General features: G+C 42.3%; 1 protein-coding gene across 1 annotated transcript in view; it reads right to left on the minus strand.

Annotated features, from left to right (window-relative positions):
• Positions 1–15,814, minus strand: part of ADAMTS8 (ADAM metallopeptidase with thrombospondin type 1 motif 8) — a 33,612-nt gene extending 17,798 nt beyond the window's left edge. Inside the window, exon 1 of the mRNA XM_075280119.1 lies at positions 14,648–15,814. Within this exon, the coding sequence (XP_075136220.1) occupies positions 14,648–15,352 (705 nt within the window). The 5' untranslated portion in view covers positions 15,353–15,814. The remainder of the gene's footprint in view (positions 1–14,647) is intronic.
• Between the last annotated feature and the right edge of the window lie 4,979 nt (positions 15,815–20,793).

Here is a 20,793-nt window from a genome sequence, read left to right on the forward strand (position 1 = left end):
GACTGATCTTCTGTGAACTACAAGATTGTATCATCACCAATAAAATCTCTCCCTGGCAGCTATGACCTCTGCACCCAACTCAACCCTGCATGTGTCTTTGCCTCCTAAATTTTATAAGAGGGACAAAATCTGTTGCACACATAGCCCTGGTGAATTTAGGGATTATAAACCCAAACCCAATCTGGTTCTGTCCATTCATATATATGCCCCTATATGCCCCTTTAGTGACCCCAATTTGGTATAATGTCCCCTTGTGGTAACCACAAAGTATGATGTTCCCTTGTAACCCCTACATTATAATGCTCCTCTCATTGTGTCCTACTTAACTTTGCCCCCAGATTATAATGTCCACCTGAATAATGTCCACCCACAGTATAATGTCCTCAATAATGTGGCATTCACATTATAATGTCCCCTCCTTGTTATATTATAATGCATCAAGTAAAAAAATAAAAATAATTTTTAAAAATTATACTCTGCATTTCCCTGCAGTACTCTTCAATCTCCGTTGCCGGTGGCTTCAGGGTTAGAGATAGAGGGGTTGAATGGCACAATTTGTAGCAGAATGTACTCGGATGGCACTCGGAGTGACATTTTAGTGTATTCCGTCATGAATTCACATCTATGGGAAGAGAATGGATTGGAAGCCCCCAGGGACATGACTGCATAACAGAATGCATTCGGATGTCACTCCAAGTGCCATGAGAGTGCTTTCTGCTTAAAACTCGGTCCCATATCAGAAACAAACTTGGTTGTGTGCATGGGGTCTAAAGGTTTATATTTATATGCGTGTGGTGTGCGCAGAATCTCCAGTGTATTTCTGTCTCAAGCAGGAGGCACGGAGACAGACTAAAGATGCATTGCACAGGAATACTCTGAAGTTCTGCAGTGTAAGTCAGGAGGCAGAAGGTCTATGTCACTATTCTATCACTGACTGTCCAGTATAGTGAATGTAATGAGATTGTCACTAAGCTGCAAAATGTTATCATAGAGCGCTTCTTTTATCTGGAGCTAAATTTATTACTCTAGTTGCATTGTCTCATAGGTAACCGTTTCCAATTCAGAGTTTGCCTGTTCACCCTTTTATCACCTATCCCATGTTCAGCTCTTTGCATCATTTAATAGACGTGGCTCCACTGATTCCAATACAGTTGGAATTTTTTCTCTTGCCCCACTGTTCCAGAGTAATAAGTGCAGTTAGTTTTGGTGCCTCATATACCATATAGGTTCTGTACTGTCAGTTGGGTGGTCTCAAGCAGGAGTAGTCAAGAGAAGTGATTCTGAGCTCTGATTCACGTCTCTCTTGTCTGACATTGCTCACCTGACAGTGCAGAGTACCAAAACTAGCAGCAATTTTTGCTTGGAAATGGTGGGAGATAGGGAAAAAATTCCAACTTCCCTGGATTTGTGGAGCAGCGGCAAATTAACAAACTAACTACAATTTTTTTCTGAAACAACTTTTTTTTGACAAACTGAAAAGCTGCAAACACAAAGGGAATAGCACAGTCACATATAGCCAAGATACAGTTAGGGCCAGAAATATTTGGACAGTGACACAATTTTCGCGAGTTGGGCTCTGCATGCCACCACATTGGTTTTGAAATGAAACCTCTACAACAGAATTCAAGTGCAGATTGTAATGTTTAATTTGAAGGGTTGAACAAAAATATCTGATAGAAAATGTAGGAATTGTACACATTTCTTTACTAGAGATGAGCGAACAGTGTTCTATCGAACACATGTTCGATCGGATATCAGGGTGTTCGCCATGTTCGAATCGAATCGAACACCACGTGGTAAAGTGCGCCAAAATTCGATTCCCCTCCCACCTTCCCTGGCGCCTTTTTTGCACCAATAACAGCGCAGGGGAGGTGGGACAGGAACTACGACACTGGGGGCATTGAAAAAAATTGGAAAAAGTCATTGGCTGCCGAAATCAGGTGACCTCCATTTTAGACGAATAGTGGATTTCAAATCCGGGTCATATGAGAATGTGAACTTTGTGACTATGAGACAGGGATAGCTGTACAGGCAGGGATAGCTAGGGATAACCTTTATTTAGGGGGGAATGTTATTAAAAATAACTTTTTGGGGCTCTATCGGGTGTGTAATTGTGATTTTTGTGAGATAAACTTTTTCCCATAGGGATGCATTGGCCAGCGCTGATTGGCCGAATTCCGTACTCTGGCCAATCAGTGCTGGCCAATGCATTCTATTAGCTTGATGAAGCAGAGTGTGCACAAGGGTTCAAGCGCACCCTCGGCTCTGATGTAGCAGAGCCGAGGCTGCACAAGGGTTCAAGCGCACCCTCGGCTCTGATGTAGGAGAGCCGAGGGTGCACTTGAACCCTTGTGCACCCTCAGCTCTGCTACATCAGAGCCGAGGGTGCGCTTGAACCCTTGTGCACACTCTGCTTCATCAAGCTAATAGAATGCATTGGCCAGCGCTGATTGGCCAATGTATTCTATTAGCCTGATGAAGTAGAGCTGAATGTGTGTGCTAAGCACACACATTCAGCTCTACTTCATCGGGCTAATAGAATGCATTGGCCAGCGCTGATTGGCCAGAGTACGGAACTCGACCAATCAGCGCTGGCTCTGCTGGAGGAGGCGGAGTCTAAGATCGCTCCACACCAGTCTCCATTCAGGTCCGACCTTAGACTCCGCCTCCTCCGGCAGAGCCAGCGCTGATTGGCCGAAGGCTGGCCAATGCATTCCTATGCGAATGCAGAGACTTAGCAGTGCTGAGTCAGTTTTGCTCAACTACACATCTGATGCACACTCGGCACTGCTACATCAGATGTAGCAATCTGATGTAGCAGAGCCGAGGGTGCACTAGAACCCCTGTGCAAACTCAGTTCACGCTAATAGAATGCATTGGCCAGCGCTGATTGGCCAATGCATTCTATTAGCCCGATGAAGTAGAGCTGAATGTGTGTGCTAAGCACACACATTCAGCACTGCTTCATCAAGCCAATACAATGCATTAGCCAGTGCTGATTGGCCAGAGTACGGAATTCGGCCAATCAGCGCTGGCTCTGCTGGAGGAGGCGGAGTCTAAGGTCGGACCTGAATGGAGACTGGTGTGGAGCGACCTTAGACTCCGCCTCCTCCAGCAGAGCCAGCGCTGATTGGCCGAATTCCGTACTCTGGCCAATCAGCACTGGCTAATGCATTGTATTGGCTTGATGAAGCAGTGCTGAATGTGTGTGCTTAGCACACACATTCAGCTCTACTTCATCGGGCTAATAGAATGCATTGGCCAATCAGCGCTGGCCAATGCATTCTATTAGCGTGAACTGAGTTTGCACAGGGGTTCTAGTGCACCCTCGGCTCTGCTACATCAGATTGCTACATCTGATGTAGCAGTGCCGAGTGTGCATCAGATGTGTAGTTGAGCAAAACTGACTCAGCACTGCTAAGTCTGCATTCGCATAGGAATGCATTGGCCAGCCTTCGGCCAATCAGCGCTGGCTCTGCCGGAGGAGGCGGAGTCTAAGGTCGGACCTGAATGGAGACTGGTGTGGAGCGACCTTAGACTCCGCCTCCTCCAGCAGAGCCAGCGCTGATTGGCCGAATTCCGTACTCTGGCCAATCAGCACTGGCTAATGCATTGTATTGGCTTGATGAAGCAGTGCTGAATGTGTGTGCTTAGCACACACATTCAGCTCTACTTCATCGGGCTAATAGAATGCATTGGCCAGCGCTGATTGGCCGAATTCCGTACTCTGGCCAATCAGCACTGGCTAATGCATTGTATTGGCTTGATGAAGCAGTGCTGAATGTGTGTGCTTAGCACACACATTCAGCTCTACTTCATCGGGCTAATAGAATGCATTGGCCAATCAGCGCTGGCCAATGCATTCTATTAGCGTGAACTGAGTTTGCACAGGGGTTCTAGTGCACCCTCGGCTCTGCTACATCAGATTGCTACATCTGATGTAGCAGTGCCGAGTGTGCATCAGATGTGTAGTTGAGCAAAACTGACTCAGCACTGCTAAGTCTGCATTTGCATAGGAATGCATTGGCCAGCCTTCGGCCAATCAGCGCTGGCTCTGCCGGAGGAGGCGGAGTCTAAGGTCGGACCTGAATGGAGACTGGTGTGGAGCGACCTTAGACTCCGCCTCCTCCAGCAGAGCCAGCGCTGATTGGCCGAATTCCGTACTCTGGCCAATCAGCACTGGCTAATGCATTGTATTGGCTTGATGAAGCAGTGCTGAATGTGTGTGCTTAGCACACACATTCAGCTCTACTTCATCGGGCTAATAGAATGCATTGGCCAGCGCTGATTGGCCGAATTCCGTACTCTGGCCAATCAGCACTGGCTAATGCATTGTATTGGCTTGATGAAGCAGTGCTGAATGTGTGTGCTTAGCACACACATTCAGCTCTACTTCATCGGGCTAATAGAATGCATTGGCCAATCAGCGCTGGCCAATGCATTCTATTAGCGTGAACTGAGTTTGCACAGGGGTTCTAGTGCACCCTCGGCTCTGCTACATCAGATTGCTACATCTGATGTAGCAGTGCCGAGTGTGCATCAGATGTGTAGTTGAGCAAAACTGACTCAGCACTGCTAAGTCTGCATTCGCATAGGAATGCATTGGCCAGCCTTCGGCCAATCAGCGCTGGCTCTGCCGGAGGAGGCGGAGTCTAAGGTCGGACCTGAATGGAGACTGGTGTGGAGCTATCTTAGACTCCGCCTCCTCCAGCAGAGCCAGCGCTGATTGGTCGAGTTCCGTACTCTGGCCAATCAGCACTGGCCAATGCATTTCTATGGGGAAAAGTTAGCTTGCGAAAATCGCAAACTGACAGGGATTTCCATGAAATAAAGTGACTTTTATGCCCCCAGACATGCTTCCCCTGCTGTCCCAGTGTCATTCCAGGGTGTTGGTATCATTTCCTGGGGTGTCATAGTGGACTTGGTGACCCTCCAGACACGAATTTGGGTTTCCCCCTTAACGAGTTTATGTTCCCCATAGACTATAATGGGGTTCGAAACCCATTCGAACACTCGAACAGTGAGCGGCTGTTCGAATCGAATTTCGAACCTCGAACATTTTAGTGTTCGCTCATCTCTATTCTTTACAAACACTCCACATTTTAGGAGCTCAAAAGTAATTGGACAAATAAACATAACCCAAACAAAATATTTTTATTTTCAATATTTTGTTGCGAATCCTTTGGAGGCAATCACCGCTTTAAGTCTGGAACCCATGGACATCACCAAACGCTGGGTTTCCTCCTTCTTAATGCTTTGCCAGGCCTTTACAGCCGCAGCCTTCAGGTCTTGCTTGTTTGTGGGTCTTTCCGCCTTAAGTCTGGATTTGAGCAAGTGAAATGCATGCTCAATTGGGTTAAGATATGGTGATTGACTTGGCCATTGCAGAATGTTCCACTTTTTTGCACTCATGAACTCCTGGGTAGCTTTGGCTGTATTCTTGGGGTCATTGTCCATCTGTACTATGAAGCGCCGTCCGATCAACTTGGCAGCATTTGGCTGAATCTGGGCTGAAAGTATATCCCGGTACACTTCAGAATTCATCCGGCTACTCTTGTCTGCTGTTATGTCATCAATAAACACAAGTGACCCAGTGCCATTGAAAGCCATGCATGCCCATGCCATCACGTTGCCTCCACCATGTTTTACAGAGGATGTGGTGTGCCTTGGATCATGTGCCGTTCCCTTTCTTCTCCAAACTTTTTTCTTCCCATCATTCTGGTACAGGTTGATCTTTGTCTCATCTGTCCATAGAATACTTTTCCAGAACTGAGCTGGCTTCTTGAGTTGTTTTTCAGCAAATTTAACTCTGGCCTGTCTATTTTTGGAATTGATGAATGGTTTGCATCTAGATGTGAACCCTTTGTATTTACTTTCATGGAGTCTTCTCTTTACTGTTGACTTAGAGACAGATACACCTACTTCACTGAGAGTGTTCTGGACTTCAGTTGATGTTGTGAACGGGTTCTTCTTGACCAAAGAAAGTATGCGGCGATCATCCACCACTGTTGTCATCTGTGGACACCCAGGCCTTTTTGAGTTCCCAAGCTCACCAGTCAATTCCTTTTTTCTTAGAATGTACCCGACTGTTGATTTTGCTACTCCAAGCATGTCTGCTATCTCTCTGATGGATTTTTTTCTTTTTTTTCAGCCTCAGGATGTTCTGCTTCACCTCAATTGAGAGTTCCTTTGACCGCACGTTGTCTGGTCACAGCAACAGCTTCCAAATGCAAAACCACACACCTGGAATCAACCCCAGACCTTTTAACTACTTCATTGATTACAGATTTACGAGGGAGACGCCTTCAGAGTTAATTGCAGCCCTTAGAGTCCATTGTCCAATTACTTTTATATATACTGTATAATTGTATTTCTGAACATGTTTTAGTAAACAGCTAAAATAACAAAACTTGTGTCATTGTCCAAATATTTCTGGCCCTAACTGTATGTGAATCCTGTATCAAGGACTTGGATGATATATAAAAACCTATAACGTATGTTGAATGATAACCACAAAAGGGCTTGTAATATACAGCAATAACCTACACACTCTATATAGAACCGATTACACCAGTCACATACATGTATCACAGAAATGAATGTGACATTGGTACATTGCCTTGTAGGGGAGAAGATTAACTTGCACAAAGGAATGATATGGCAAAAATATTGTGGAGTTATCAGCGGGATTCTAGATCTCTGCACAAAAGCTGATACATGACCCAGGGACACATTAATTTATTGTAATAATGTACGACTTAGTTGTGAACTGCATACTGTGCAATGGTTTACCGGCATTTGTTCTTGCGAGATCTTTATGGGAAGGAGGGATAAGGAATTATTTTCCGCTGATTTTCCAATTGATGCTATTTGGATTAATTAATCATCATTGGTTCGTATAGGAATTGATGAAAGCCGTTTTTACGTCCACACTTAACTATGAGAACTAAATCAATACCCACTAATCCCAAAAGAATATAGATTACTAAGTAATCTGCCTGTGTGGTGGATGAAGATACCCCTGCCAAACAATGTTTCAGACATTAGTATTGCGACCTACAGATATCTGCAATAGGTGTGAACAAAGGCCAGTGCTTATTGCTGATACTAGTTGATTGAATTACGTTGTGTCAGTTCGAATATTGCATATTCTGTGTACAATTGATGGATACCCTTTAGGCTGAAGCCCCACTTTGTGGAAACGCAGCTTTTTTTTTGTTGCAAATTTTTGAGCCAAATCCAGGAGGGGATTGAGCAGAAGGTAGAAGTATTAGAACTTGCTATATATTTCCAATTCCTTTGGTAACCATTATTGGCTTTGACTCAAAAAAACGCAGCAAAATCTGCAACAAAAAAAGCTGCATTTCCTCAACGTGGGGCTTCAGCCTTAGAATATATTGCAGATGCAACTTTTGAAGCAAAACCAGGAGTGTGGTGGGAAAAAAAAAAGAATAAATATCATTTGTCCTCTATAATTTTACTCCTTTTATAATCCACAATTACTTTTAGCATAAAAAACTGTACCTGAAAAACTAAATGTGTAAACATACCCTAAAACAAGGGCTGTGGTATCAATAGGTCACTCCACCGACTATTTCTCCACAACTCAAATCCTTAATACAGAGAGAGGGTGACTTGTGAATGTCCAGTTGCAGCAAAAGTGCTTAAGCCTTATTTTAATATTTTTTACCCATTATGGGGTTTTTTCTCATACAAAGTTTTTTCTTTCCCTGGCTTAGAAGATATATTTTTATTTATACAATGTATTGCCATATAGGCTTGGTATAAGAAAAATACTCCTAATAAAACTAATGGAGCTTGTGGATCAGTCAGTATGCTCTGGGTTCAAATCCCTGCAGATACCTAATGAAAAAAAAATAATAACGTCAAAATTTAAATTGAAGGAGGGTCTGCCAGAAACCTCATCATTAATATTGACTTCACTGAGGTGAAGTTAGTGAATACCAATAAGCCAGCAACCGGGTGAAAGGCTATTCATCTGATAACCGGTGAAGAGACCTGAAAACCAGGAGACTTATTCAATGAAATTCCTATGAAAGTACATTTTCATTCAACTATGCATCTTAATAATCATACAATATTAACAATTGTATAATATAATTTTAAAAAAATTAATCGTTTTATTTTGAAGTCTGTGTCAGTAACTTTTTTCACATCTTCACCCAAAATTTGTCCTGACTCAAATAGCCTAAAACGTTTCAATTTCTAGGATCCTATTTATACTGCTTATGTAAATTGAAGAGTTTTCCTTTAGTAATGCTACTTTGTTTTCCTGTTATGTGAAATTATTCCTCCTATTGTTCACACATGGTTTCCATAGCGCCGGACCTGCGTGATAAGACAGGACAGATGACAGATGAAGAAGAGACAGCAGGCAAAGCTGCTGAAAAAGGGAGATGGGAAAACCCACTTAACCTGACCCACTTTTTCAGTCAAATATATTCTATATGATTCATTCAATTACTATTTAAGCCCCAATATAGGTCTATCCTACAGGGCATAGCATTTACCCTGGCACTTATCCCTGGTTGAATTAAAGGGTGGGCACCCAAGGAATGCCCTGGGGACTCTAACACTAACCCAGAATAAGGGGGCCCCCACCACAGAGTCAACTTCAGAAGCATTCTTCAATTGTTGTAATGTTCCTCTGATGCCTCCTCAGACCCTGCATAAGATGACTTATCAGAATTATTATGCAGCAGCCACGTAGCAGTATTACTAGGCACCTAGTAATGGCAGTGCACAGGCACCACATCACTGCTAAGCTGTTCTGTACTCATAATTCATTTCGTACAGTGCTCAGCCGTGAATTGATTAAAGGGATGAGCTCCCCATTCAGCTGGCTTTTACTAGCCTTTAATTGCTCCGTGGGATAATGAGTTGATAATTGTGAAAACAGGGCAGATTTAATATTTTATGCCAAATTTCCAGGGTAAATTAGTTCAAACATCAGTTTCCAACTTTTTTTTAAACATTATTTGTGGCAAATTCCTAAACTGATGTTTATGCTACCCACTGAACCTTCCCAAAAAAAAGGGTATCCTACACAGGGCAGGGCCTAGATCCATGATCATTATACCAGAAAACACAAGAAATGTACACATGCTATGAGCTGGGGTATATTTCACACTAAGTGCACATCACTAGGCACATAAGCTGGTGTGTTTCTAGTCATTAACCCTTCCCGCCGATGGCACTTTTGACTTTTTGACTTCCTGACCAAGCTCGATTTTTCAAAACTGACATGTGTCACTTTATGTGGCAATAACTTTGGAATGCTTTAACTTACCAAAGTGATTTTGAGATTGTTTTTTCGTAACACATTGTACTTCATGTTAGTGGTAAATTTTGATATTTTTTGTGTTTAATTATGAAAAAATAGGAAATTTGGTGGAAATTTTGAAAAATATGCATTTTATAAAGTTTGAAATGATGTGCATTGCATACAGATAGTCAAACCGCCAAAATTCTATCATAAATCTAATTACCAGATCTCTGCTTTATTTTGGCATCAAACTTTAGTCGCCCTTTTATTTTTTACGGACATTATAAGGTTTACAAGTGAAACAACAACATTAAAAATTTTCAAGAAATTTCCAAAACCCATTTTTTAAGGGACTAATCCAGTTATGAAGGGTTTTTGAAAGACCCTTGTATTAAAGCCCCCCCATAAATCACCCCATTTTCAAAACTGCACCCCTTAAATAAGCCAAAACAACATATACCAAGTATTTCGGCCCTAAAAGTGCTTAACAGGAATTAAGACAAAATGGAGGTGAAATTTACACATTTGATTTTATTTTACTAATATACTAATATTTTCGTTTAGCTCTAGAATTTGCACATTCACAAGAGGTTAAAGGAGAAAACGCATCCCACAATTTGTTATGCAAGTTCTCCCGACTACCATAGTACCCCACTTGTGGGTGTAAACTAATATACCAAATATGTAATTTTTTTTTCTATTTTTCTTTATTTTACATAGTAAAACATTTTATATGGGATTGGGAAAATGGGATTTTTGGAGCTTTATTCATTTTTAATTTATTTGAAACTTATTTAAACTTTTTTATCTTTACTTTTTTATAGCTTTTTTTTTTCTGTCCCCATGGAGGATTGAAGCAGTGATCTGCTGATCACTGCTTAACTACATGTACGCTGCAATACACGTGTATTGCAGTGTACAGGAAGCGGTCATTCTGTGTAGACGCACGGGGCTGACAGCTTCCATTCCTGGCAGGATCAACCAGGTACGTGGAGGGGACATCATGGGGCAAACCCGGGGTCACTGATCAGACCCTGGGCTGCCCATTAGCAGCACCAGCACCTCCCGAACTGCCGCGGGGGGTGCCGGTCGGACGCAAAACATATCGAAACCCCTGAGATGCCGGCAGTCATGTTTGACCGCCGGCATCCTAGGGGTTAACACCCGTGATCAGACCCGGTTCCGACCGCAGGGCATGGTTTCTGTTTCAGTTTCTGTGTGCGCACCATGCAGCCGCCGTAGTACTACGGCGGTTTGCGGGAAGTCCTGGGATGTCAGGATGGGGTTAATGCACCCTCCGCTCTGGTGATGGGGGTTATGAAAACTGGCATTGATAAATATCTCCCAATGTTTTCCCATGTTTTGTAAAGGACATTGGACACAGACAGCCCTGTATGAGAGAACATTCTGATAACATTTTGAAGTAGTTGCAACAATAAACCAAAACATGATGATGTCTGAAAGATTGATCTGGAGGTTGTGATGATCGGTGAGATGCAGATGGTACTCCCCGATTTTGTTGATACCATTATTAAAAATACAACCAGATCAAAGAACTGGAAAGATGAGGAACCCAAATCCTAGTGCTGTTACTGGTATGGCTATGGCTTCCTACCATACCACTTTCCAGTTTGTTTAAAACTCAATGTGTGGGCTACTGTTAGGGGCAGTGATGAGGACCATGGTTGGGTGCAGTGATGAAGACCACTGTTGGCGGACATAATACTGTATGGGGCAGTTATAGGGGCCATTATAATGTATGGGGAAACTAATGGGGGCCATTTTACTGTAGGTGGTCAGTGATGGTGGGCATTATACTCTGCTTTCATCCCACACTCCAAAGACATACTGATAGGGAATGCAGATAGTGAGCCCTATTTGGGACAGTGACTAACAATGTCTGCAAACGCTGCGGAATATGATGGTGATATATATAAGTAAGCAAAATAAATAAATAAATAAATTATACAGTATGGGGACAGTGTTGGGAGCCATCTTGTGTGGTGGGGACATGTGGGGTATAGTAAAGGAGTTAGTATAGACTATCAATATTACATCTGCAGAGGTCTAAAAGCCACCAATTCAACTGTTCCAGGACAGCATGGCGACTGGTAAATGTTGTTAACATACTGGGAGCCACGCTAATCAATCGCCATACAATGTGTAGCAGTAGATTTAGGTACCGCAGTGGTGCACATGTTAAAGAAGGTGAGCAGTACAGCTCCCAATATCTTAACATTACCCTTTGCCACATCATCCTGGAACATCTAATTTGCAGGGATCCTGGTTTTCGGCCCCCCACAGATGTAATAGGACCTCCACAGAAGTAATATTGATGGCCTATCCTAAGGATAGGCCATCAATATTAGAGAGGTGGATAGCTCATTTAATAGACTTAGGGGATTAGGGATCACTGTGGGCAGCATGAAAAACTGTAGGGGTCATGGTCTGAAAGAGGGCATGGTCTGAAAATTTAATGAGGTCGCTCTTTCCCACCTTTGGTGGGAAAAGGGAGAACATACAAGGGAGAACATACAAACTCCTTGCAGATGGTTTTTTGGCGGGATTTGAACACCAGGACTCCAAGGCTGCAGTGCTAACCACTAAGCCACCGTGTAGCTCCTACCTTTGGTAGTTTTTTGTAATGCACTGCACTTGCCACCCTCCCCTGTCCCTCACCAATGAACCTGTTTAAAAAAAATTACTCCTATCTCTGTCTGGGGCAGAAAAAAATGATGATAAAGTCTGAATACATCGGTTCCTAAGGGCTCTCAAAGATAAGTGTATCGTCTCCATATTTAAGCATTTATATTACAGCAAAGTTTGGGTCAGTGAATATGAGGCTGGGCCAGGATATAAAACCATAATACAGATGTGATACACATATATCTGTGATGGCACTATGGAAAGAATATCTAATAGAAGTTATGTAAATTAAGGGGGCCCCCACCAGATATTTAGCCCAGGGGCTTCCACCAACTCTAATCTAGCCCTGCACTTAACAGCTGTAAAAGCTTATGAACTGATGCACATGGGAACAGATCCTTGGAAAATCTTGCATATCCAAAGTTCTTTAGCAGTTTCAGATTAACTACAAAATTAGGAGAATATCGAAATGCACCATAAATAATGCTATCGATAGTAAACAGATGGTGGGTCATAATGTGCTTTGGGACCAGGCTGGAGCAATATAAGAACTTATTTATGGAGCCCCACTTTGAAACCCAAAGAAAATGGAGACTGCCTTGTGTCCTCTGCTGCTGATTAATAGAAGTCTTGTCTCTATACATCTGTCCAGCAGTGATAGGGTTAAGTGCCAGGACAGAAGCCAGAATAGAGCTTGACCCACCTTGCCACCCACTGGTCTTGCTATACCATTTCCCACAGAGCTGCAATAAGAAGAGGGAGGGAGGACTACTTGAAATAAAGGAGCCTTCTGGGGCGGTCGAACCACTGTGTCTGGGAACTGCCTGACTCTGAAACTATAGCCGCACAGGTAGGGGGTGGGACGCCATAAAGGAAGGCAGAGTACTTCACTGGAGGCTTTGTTATGGGATTAAAGGAAACTTTTCGAAGCCAATTTTCCAGAGTGATCTGTGATGACAAATCTTTTTTTTCTTTAAATAGTTACATGGTGCTATAATGTGAATATAGTTGACATCAGATGGTCGCCAGGGATCTGGGGAAATAACCAATACCACCAACTACTATATTTCCTCAGTGATAGCACTACCAGGCTTTGGTGATGACTTGAGATATATTATATTATAATATATATATATATATATATATATATATAGAGAGAGAGAGAGAGAGAGAGAGAGAGAGAGAGAGAGAGAGAGAGAGAGAGAGAGAGAGAGATATAACTATATAAATAAATAAGTTCCTGAAGCCCCTGTATACTCTCTGAAGAGTTACAGCACAGTCACAGACATTTCATAATATCAATGCTGACAACCATGCTTCTAAATACAATGGTATGACTGGTTCTCATAGCCCTGCCTCAAACATTAGACTATGATCTATAATGTAATGTCTATAATAGACATCACCCAAATATTGACCTTCCCACATGTTGCATCACCACCCCACCAGATGACGTGTAAGGTTGGGGAGATGTCCGGACATGATATTACTATGCAAGGCTCAATACATTGTTTACAAAGGGGCCAGCAGTGAAAATATTCAATTTCAATATGACATTCACTTGATTGTATAGAACCTCTGCTTATGTTCAGCATTTACAAGCAAAACCTTTAAGAATCTCACGCAGAATACAAGACTGCAGGACTGAGTGAACCTACACTACACATACCCCCCACAGTCAGTGCTGTTGTGGGCCGAGCTGAGCCCTGTGTCAGAGGGAAGTGTTCTTTCCTTCCTAACTGCCAGATGAGATGCATCAGTGACCGCAGAATATGAGCTCTGACCACATGAAGTAAGACAGCACGAGTACCGTCCACCCAGAGGGATTTACAAGCACAGGCAGCAATGTCAGAGCTGCTGCAATGTGTTACAGGTGTCCGAAAGAAAGCAGAGAACTCTGTTCCTGGAGGATTTTACTCTGACTTTTTTTTTTTCTTTAAAAAACCCAATGTATTATATGTAGATCTTTTCATAATTTACTTTTCAGTAACCTGTAACATCTGCCCACTGTCTTTTTGCAGCAAAATACCAAAAAAACCCTAGAGTATGCAACCAGGCTAAGGCTTGGGGCACGTGTACAGTAGAACACACACTTATACATCTCTTTTTCTTCAATAGATTGATCAATTCATATTATCACTTTTAGAAGATTTGTACTTGGCCTCATCGTCTGTGATTCACTACAGATCCCAGCAGGAAAATCTTCCCCAAAGGATAAATACACGTTAACAAGTATATTCACTGTCTTATTCATATGTCGTTGTAAGCCAAAACCAGGAGTCAACTGAAAACACAGGACAGGTGGAAATCTTTCCAGTATACCTTATCTTTGTTTTTACTCACAATCACTGATGCAAAACACTGACGTATGAATAAGGATTACGTGGAAGGGACATGTGGAAGTAACTTGTGTACCTTTTACCTGTTTCTTGCCCAATCTTTGGGCAGGAATTTAACAAGTGACAATGTCTAACTCCACCCAAGTGTGTGACCACAATGTGTAAATCCCTTGCTTTTACTGACTTTGTGTTACAAGTATTACCACAGTTAGGACTAGATTATGGATAGAACTAGAGAATGAGATTAGATAGGAAAAAGGAAAAATGTGTTTAAATTTCTTAAACTAGGTAGTGTTCAATGTAGTTTTAAACTGAGTTGCTTCTCAAAAGTGGAACTTCAGTGTGCATATAGACCGAAGAGAATATATGTCCATACCTTTAAATCCTCCCCGTAGAAGTGAACCATGGAGACATCAGCCACCAGCAATATTTCCACAAAATGTTCTTCAGACACAAACCTCCTGTGCCGATTGTGCTGAACAGAAACATCTTCCAAGGGAAAGTGACTTCTCCAATTATTGAGGATGCTCTTCTGCTTCTCTGCATTGACCCTGGCCATTCCCTCTGCTCGACTATCCTTTCCTCTTTTTTTATGGTGTTGTCTATGCTTAGAGGTTGTAACATCTTCTTTGTGGTCATCCGTTTTTCTGTCCAGTTTCTGAGCTTTCATTACAATGTGCTGACCAAATGTCCCATCATCCATCCATTTCTGTAAAGGCTGGATTATGAACCTCTCCTGACCTTTTAGGAAAGCTCCCTGTATCCCTTTGCATACACTGAAAGCAGCTAATGGCTCCTGGCTGGAGTAGAAGCAATTCCTCAGGCTAGTTGTGCCTTCATCCTCAACGTTACTCCTACCCAAGTGTCTGATGTGAAGACCTGGGACAAGGAACTCAACATCTGGAGAAAGCAGAAATGACATCTGCTCACCAAGAACCGAGAACCTCAAGGTGACCTTCCCATCAGTAGTAGGAAGGAGCTCTGGGGTTGTCACTGCTCCGTGAGGCAATGAATGGCTGCCAAGAAACCAAAGGACCAAAATCAGCCCAGATACCTGGACACAAAGACACAAGGCAGCCATGGTGAGAATGTCCAATGTGATGTATCAGTCTGACAGGTGTGAATGGCTCTTAGTGGGACTGCGGAAGGGATAACTGAGGAAAGTGCTTGAAACTATTCAAATTATGCAATAAATAACTGAGCATGTAAGCTGCAGCGTCTGGAGGAGTAAGGATATGCCAAAGTCTTCTGAAAACCTCCTCATACGTTAAGCATTTACAAACGAAACCTTTAAGAATCTCACGCAGAATACAGAACTGCAGCATTCGGATCACAAGCTAAAGGTAAAGTAATAAAAGGTGATATGTGGCTCCAGTCATCCAGATAGATCCATCCTAAGAGATAGTTAGGGTTCTCATCTGTACTGCCCAGCCAGAAAGCAGCAGTCTCACAAGAGTGAGGGGCAGAGGTGTGTGATCAGAGGGAATCTCCTTGTCCTGTATCTGCTATTCCCACCCCTTCTTCCCTTTCCTTCTATTCCCAGAAAAAGTTGAAGCACCAGAGCTGCTTGGGAGAGATCCCGGTATATATACACACACTTAGCTTCCTCCACCCCCTGAGAGGTTTATTTTTGATCTTTAGCTCCTCTGTCCCTCCCTCATCTCCTCCTTGTCATACAGGAGAAGGAGGGGAGACATTGAGGCAAAAAGAGTGGATCACTGAGCCATTTAACTCTTTCCCTGCCTGTCAGGCACTGATAAGTACTGTATATGCCCGGTATATCTGCATAGCAGGTGTTGGTGGGGCAGTGACATCCTACCTTCCGCTTAAGCACCTCTCATCACCAAAGGGTTAATCAGGTAACGTGAACTGGAGCCAAAGCCAGGTGTGTGCCCCAACATGTGTATCCTCCAGTTCCCGGGATCAGCATGTCTTTTTCCTGTAGAATAACAGGCATATAGTGACATCTAAAGGGTTAATGTCTGGATGACAAAGCTGCAGTTCATTTGCAGGGAATCAATGAGTTGCACATTTGTCTATAATAACTTATGTAACTCGTATTCCCAGGAATGAAAGGCAGTGTCGGCCAAAGTCGCCTTCATAAGAAAGAATGACGATGGATAGTTAACGCTTAGTTTTCCAAACCATAATTCATAGTTTTCCGAATGAGTAATAATGGATAAATGGGAGGTCAGGAGTCTCTGTCCCTTGCGGCTGGCTGATTCCAGTCCTGGCAGCTCCGTTACATTGGGTTAGTCAATCATTTACTTTCTAGCACTAATATTCTGGTGTAAAGTATATTTAAAGTAATAGGCTACATTCACACGACTGAGATGCAAAATGGCCGTGAAAAACTCCCATTTCTCATGGCTGTCTTGCACCTGAGGGGCATCCATTGTCAGGGATCCCCCATACATTACAGTGTGTGGAGGGATCCTTGAAAATGATCTATAGTTTCATGGTCTGTGACAATAGACCATCAAAATAACAGTTATGTGAATATCCTCTATTACTGACATTGAATTTAATGTTGATGTATGAATGTAGCTTTAGGCTCTGGGATACAAGGATCCAGGGTCATTGTTTTGTGTTCAATAACGGGGGCTATCCTTGGAGTTCTCCATTCAGATGGTAAAATGGGACATATCCACCTCAAATGGGTTGAAGTGGTCAGAAATCTAGGAAGGTCGGGGCAATGATGCCTTAGTCCATCAGATTTACTATAGCTCATGCCAGAAAATTAGTGTAAGTCCCTGACCAGTGTAGATTTCAGTTCAGATGCACCGACATAGGCAAGAATTATGGAGAGACTGTAGCTTCTTAGTAACTCGGGCGCACTTTACTCCTATTGGGTGATGAATTAAAAATAAGAAGCGCCAGTTCTAAGAAATTTTTCCCCAGCGATGCCATAGATTACTGTTTCCTGCTTTCTCCATGGCAGCCAATGAAAACCAAAGCTACTGAATTTCTGGCTACTTTTGTTTCAAAGTTGCATGTCTTATGAATCCCAACACAACCTCATTCACTTTCATTAGCTGTGATTTTGTGCAACGCTATTGCAATAGTTGTCATTCAGCCATAGTTTAAAACTGCACATTAATACATCACATTCAGGGTCAAACTTAAAGGGGTCGTCCAATCGCTGAAACACCCACCAATCATATAAATAGAATTACAGATTTTCCAAATGGAGCAGCGGACGCTCTCCAGTCATTTCTGTGGGACTCCCAGACATAGATGAGTCCTGTTTATTGCTTTCTCTGGCAGTCCCATATGGAGAGATACATATCTGTTGCTCAATCCACAAAATCATGGAGGGTCCCAGAATTTACTCTCACGCTGATCAGAAACTAATCTTTTTTCCTGTAGATGGGGGATACGTATCTATAGTGAGGCAAAAACTTTAACAGCAAACTTCATTTGATTTTTTTTTTATTTGGCACTTTCAATTTTTTTCTATTTTAATGTCCTTCAGTTTACTGCTAAGGCTTGATTCACATCTGCGTTCAGGTTTCACTTTGGGGGGTCCACTTGGGTCACCCCCGATCAGAAACCTAATTTATATAAAAAAGCGGTTACCTTAGGAAACCCGCAGACCCCATAGTCTATAATGGTTTCTGCATGAAAATTGCGGAGAGAAAAATGCTGCTTGCATTCTACATGTGGAAAGGGGAGCGGAAGATGTGAACGAAGTCTGACAAGCATAGTAAAACAGCTGTAGTAAAAAGACATTACTGCAATAAAAAGGGATACAGTTGACATGGCCTAAAGATTCTTCACTTTTTATGGTCTACACATTGAATATAATACTTAAGGGAAGTCTACCACCATCAAAATCACTTCTAAACCACTATATACTGTTGTATGGGATGTTAGCAGCATATCTTTCTGTGTTTAAATACCTCAGTCATATTTTCTACATGGGGAGGATTCAGATGGACATCAGATAGAGAGAGCTCCTTCTGCATCTGTCATTTTATGTCCATTGCTCTCATCCTGTGATGGAGAGCAATGGACATTGAATAATGGTGGTGTGAGCCCAACCTAACAATGTACAAATATATGAACAGGTAGTACAGAGATCCTTCCAATTAACTCTTTATACCTTACCTAGTAAAAATCTCACAATTTATAAGAACTTGAAAGTTTTGTGTTAGGGTGGTGATCCTGGGATTTAGTCCAATTGTCATAGTTGGAGTTGGGAAGTAATTTTTCCTCCCATATGATTCAACTTCATGGCATTATGACTCTTCAGCAGATGATTTTTAACAATTTAACTGGAAATATTCTTCACTTTTTATGAATTACACATTGGAGCACATATATCAAGTGCATAAATGTGTTATAAATTATTTGGTGTACAGTAAATTGCGTCTTTTTGTTGTCTAAGAGTGGGTTCACACCTGCACCCAGTCTCCGCTTTCAGGTTTCTGTCTTCTGCCCAAGAAACTGGACAGGACACGGAAACCGGCAGTCAGTTTTCAAACCCATTCATTTGAATGGGTTTGCAAAGTGTCCAGCCGTGAGTGCCCATGAGCGTCTTCTGCTATTCATGGTGATACCGTTTTTTTTTAACCGGACACAAAGTCGGACATGCAGCACTTTGTGTCCGGTTAAAAAAACCCGGTTTTGCCGCGGAGACCAGAAGGCGCTCATGGGCAGACACTGAATGCCGGGTATCTGTCTCCTGTTGGCAGAAGATGGAAACAACCCACAAAGAGACTGGAGATCGGGCGCAGGTGGGAACCCACCCTTATTTGCTCACTGTGCTTTATTTATGTTGTATTTGCACCTTTTTTCCAGATGTTTTTCTTCCCTTGCCACGTTTGTTTTTTTATGTCAAGGAAAGTGGGTGTGGCCAAAGTAGTGTCTTTTCTTCCAATATTTATAACTTACCTGTTTATAAAGACATAAATTCACTACAGTACATGGGCAATGTGAAAAAAGCCTGTTATATTACACAGCATTGGAATGACAATTCCATCTGGTACATTTTACACAAAAGCAGAGAAAAAAGAGGCGCAGCTGTGAAAAATTTAGATAAAAAGGTGCAGTTAATAAATAAGAACTAGGGAATATAATAGGTAAGGGAAGTCTACCAACAACAAAATTGCTTCTAAACCACTTATATACTGTTGTATGGGCTATTAACAGCATACCTTTTTCGTGTTTACATGTGGACGAGGCTCCATGTGCATCTGTAGTATAGTGTCCAATGCTGTCATGCTGTGAAGAAGGAGAGCAATGGACATTAAATAATGGAGGTGTGAACCCACCCTAAGGGGGCATTCACACGGAGTAATGCGGCGTTGATTCTGGCACAATAACTCGTGGCAGAATCAGCGCTGATAAAAAGACTCCCATTAATTTCAATGGGTTTCGTTTTCCGCGCAGAACACATTGATTTCAATGGGAGGCTTTTTATCTGCGCTGATTCTGCCGCAAGTTATCGTTCCAAAATCAGCGCTGTGTGAATGTCCCCTTATAAGGATGCACCTTAAGTATATACACATGGAGGGCATGAGATACAACTAAATTCTGACTTGCATCAAATGCAGCAAAATGCTCTAAAATGTTTCCATAAAATTCTGGCTCCAAGTAAACCAACTAATAGTGATACAGACTGCTAAAAGATATACCAGATCTAGCATCAGTCACTGCGATATATCTGAGGCATTTTTATGTATCATTAGTTTTTAATAATTTTCTGAAACATAAACAACAAGCTAATAATCTGAAGGGGATCAGTAACAAAATACAGTGATTGACATACAAATAAAAAATCTTGAGTATTTTTAGACTACTTATATAAGATTACACTTTCTTAACTACTAGTAAATTTGGGCCATGATGTTCGCATATAGACATAAAAACTATGGCGAAAAGTTTTCCTCTGTGGACTTTCTGCTTCAATTATACCTATGCCAGCATTTCTGTAGGTATAGTCGACATGCTGCAATGTATTTTTATTGCAAATTTTTTTCTGCAATGTGTGGATGGGATTAGCTAGAATCCCATCCATTTTGCAGGTGCTGCAAAACACTGCCTTTTCACAACGTTGGGTCCCAATCTAAAGCGCTAGTTTTCTGCATAAATCGCTACAAAGCTGCAATATGACTGGAGTGTGTGATTACAACCCATGGGACATACATAAAATAACACTATCTCCTAAAGCCTCATGCACACAGGAAAGTAGGGCTGGAAAATTCGGTCTGTACACTGTCCATGTTTCCTGGTCTGAACCCAGTCAGGCTATGGGACTCCTTGCATCATACTGATATAGCACACTGAGAGTGTCTGTCTGTCTGCCTGCAGCTTCACTATTTTGTTCAGGATATAGTACAGGACACCAGAGCTGTGAGGGGTCAGAGACTCCCAGTATCATAGATCACAGAGTCCCGGTCTCATGACTGGGTTTGGGATGGGAAACGTGGCTGACATATGTGCATAGGTCCTAAGGCTGAGGCCCCACATTGCAGAGACACAGCAGAAAGTAACGCTACGTTTACATGTACCATTACC

This window comes from Leptodactylus fuscus, chromosome 6, assembly GCF_031893055.1.
Source record: "Leptodactylus fuscus isolate aLepFus1 chromosome 6, aLepFus1.hap2, whole genome shotgun sequence".
Lineage (NCBI taxonomy): Eukaryota > Metazoa > Chordata > Amphibia > Anura > Leptodactylidae > Leptodactylus > Leptodactylus fuscus.